General features: G+C 35.9%; 1 protein-coding gene across 1 annotated transcript in view; it reads left to right on the forward strand.

Moving 5' to 3' along the window:
• Window positions 1-1,891, forward strand: part of RNF125 (ring finger protein 125) — a 38,123-nt gene extending 36,232 nt beyond the window's left edge. Inside the window, exon 6 of the mRNA XM_019526712.1 lies at window positions 959-1,891. Coding sequence (XP_019382257.1) covers window positions 959-1,051 — 93 coding nt within the window. The 3' untranslated portion in view covers window positions 1,052-1,891. The remainder of the gene's footprint in view (window positions 1-958) is intronic.
• The last annotated feature ends 543 nt before the right edge of the window (window positions 1,892-2,434 follow it).

Genomic DNA, 2,434 nt, shown 5'->3' on the forward strand with positions numbered 1-2,434 from the left:
ATTAAATTTAAATATGTAAATTAGATTGTTTCTATACCCATTGCACCAACATTCTTTGAGTGAGTTCTCTGGTCTGCAGTATATAAAAAAGGTTGGGAACCACTGGGCCAGACCACTGAAAAAGTGATGCCAGAAATGAGGGGAAAAAAACAAACACATGAACACCAATAAAATTCTAATCCATACTACATGCATATAACAGAAATTCACTTTGGAGGGTTGTATTTTATTGATGGTTCATGTCTTTTTGTTTTATTTTCAGTGTAGTGTCAAGACACCACTGGCAGAATTCTTTTTCACTCAGTAAACAACTAACATGCAGTTTGAGACTAACTTTGAGGTACCTAACTGTTGTGTAGGAGTGTTTCTGTTACTCTCTCTGAGTGCCTAAGTTTCCCCCTTACAGGGATAGCAGAGAATAGAAAATCCCTCCTACAATGCACATGTGTGTCTCTATTCCCTTAAGAGGCACGAGAGAGTAACAGAATTACTCATACAACTCAGTCAAGCAACTCAATCTCAAGCTGTACTTTGGTCATTCACTAGGTGAAATAGAATTTTTCCTGAAATAATTTTTGTTATTTCTATATGCTATACTATAACATGCATCACTCAAATCAGGACCTGTCATAACGTGAACATTGCTTGACTCTTGCATAATCAATGTATTGTTCTTGCTTGTCTGTATTTGGCACCCTACCTGCTTCTAATTAGTTTTACAGTGAAGGCTTTTCCCCACTTTAAATTGTGAGTGATTACAACTGAAGAGTAGAAAATTAGGACCTGATCTAGCCAAGTATTTTAGTACATGCTTAACTTTAACTGAGCACATAACCCGATTGAAACCAGTGTTTTGTTGGATGAAGGCCTAAGCACTCAAGAATAGACTTTTCTTTTTAAAATTATAATGGCTTTTTATCTGTATGTCTGACTATATCACTTTTTTTTCTTATTTCAGGACATAAACATAGTAGAAGAAGTTCTTACTGAAAGAGTTTTAGACCGGTCACTTGTAGAATATGTACACGCAAATCACCCAAACAGCACATAATTCTACTGAAAATGAGTTGATTACTCTGTAAATTCAAATTTATGTTTTACAATTTAAAGAAGCATTTTCAACCTGATTAGGCTTAATTTTGACTTCCTTAAATATAACATTGTTTTGTTTTTTACATTAAATTCTAATTCCATTGTCCAGAAACATAAAAGAAAAGAAAACGGTGCTGGTTTTGAACAGCTAAAATGCAATGATCATTGGTTGCCTGAGTTCTTCCCATTAACAAATGTTTTATCTTTAAACAAAGAAGGAGCAATGACTGAAGCTCACAGCACCTTGTGACTGCATGTTCCAAGAGTAGGCCAGAGTCTCCCGGTTATTGCTGATGATGTTGCAACTCTGGGGACAGACAGCAAACAAGCAGGAGCCATTTTGGGATTCCACAGCACTCAACTGATTGCAAACAAACACAGGGCTGAATCTTGCAAACAGGTCAAACAAAGTGCAGTGGATATCCTCATGAATAAACCCACTGACTTGAATCAAAATGCCCACAAAATTATGCATTACACTGGTAGCATTTTAAAGATCAAGATGATATTTAGCTAAATCAGTAAGTAAAAAGACATCTTGGAGAGAGGTAAAAAAGAATAATAAAAAATTACAACAACAACAACAGCTTTTAAAGAGGTTAACAGTGTTTCTTAACTGTATTCTTTTTATCATGTACTGTAATGCATCTTATCTAATTTTTATAGGAAGACTAATATTTTATATGTAATATTTAATAGGCATTTTCAATTCTGTACTTGTTGACTGTACATACATTAAAAAAATTAAAGGGTGCATTTGTAAATAGAAACATATGTGATGATTAAAACAGCTTATAGTAAATCTGTTTGCATACTTAAGATATACTTATTCCATTTGCAAGGGATTTATTGATAGTACTGCTGCATACTTGGTCACTGTCAGGGGCTGGATTCTGCTCCACAAACTCTGAAAGGAGCCACGGATGCTCAGCCCTTGGAACAGGGAGATGCAATGTCTTGTGACTCAGAAATGCTTTCCACCTTATTGCCATTAAGAAGCATCTCTTTAAAAGATCTGAATAGAAAGATGGCCATTTCTTCTTGGTCAAAGTGATGATGGCTTTGTATCAAATATGGGAAATTCAAGGTATAACTTCACAACTCTCAGCTTCATCTCATAAGAACAAAAATAGCCAAGGATCAATTTATAACCAAAGGCCACTTTCATAGTCCTTGCACAGCCAAATTAATTTTTTTGAGACTTTCTGAGTGCACAGAGAACGCAAGACCAGGAGCTGCCTGTTCTCCATCCAGAATGTGGATTTCTGTTTACCCCTTCATGGCAGGCATTCCTGAATAGATGATGTCAGCTTCACATCCACCCATCTTTGACTCCCCAGCC

Source organism: Gavialis gangeticus, unplaced genomic scaffold, assembly GCF_001723915.1.
Source record: "Gavialis gangeticus isolate Ggan-Ray unplaced genomic scaffold, GavGan_comp1, whole genome shotgun sequence".
Taxonomy (NCBI): Eukaryota; Metazoa; Chordata; order Crocodylia; family Gavialidae; genus Gavialis; species Gavialis gangeticus.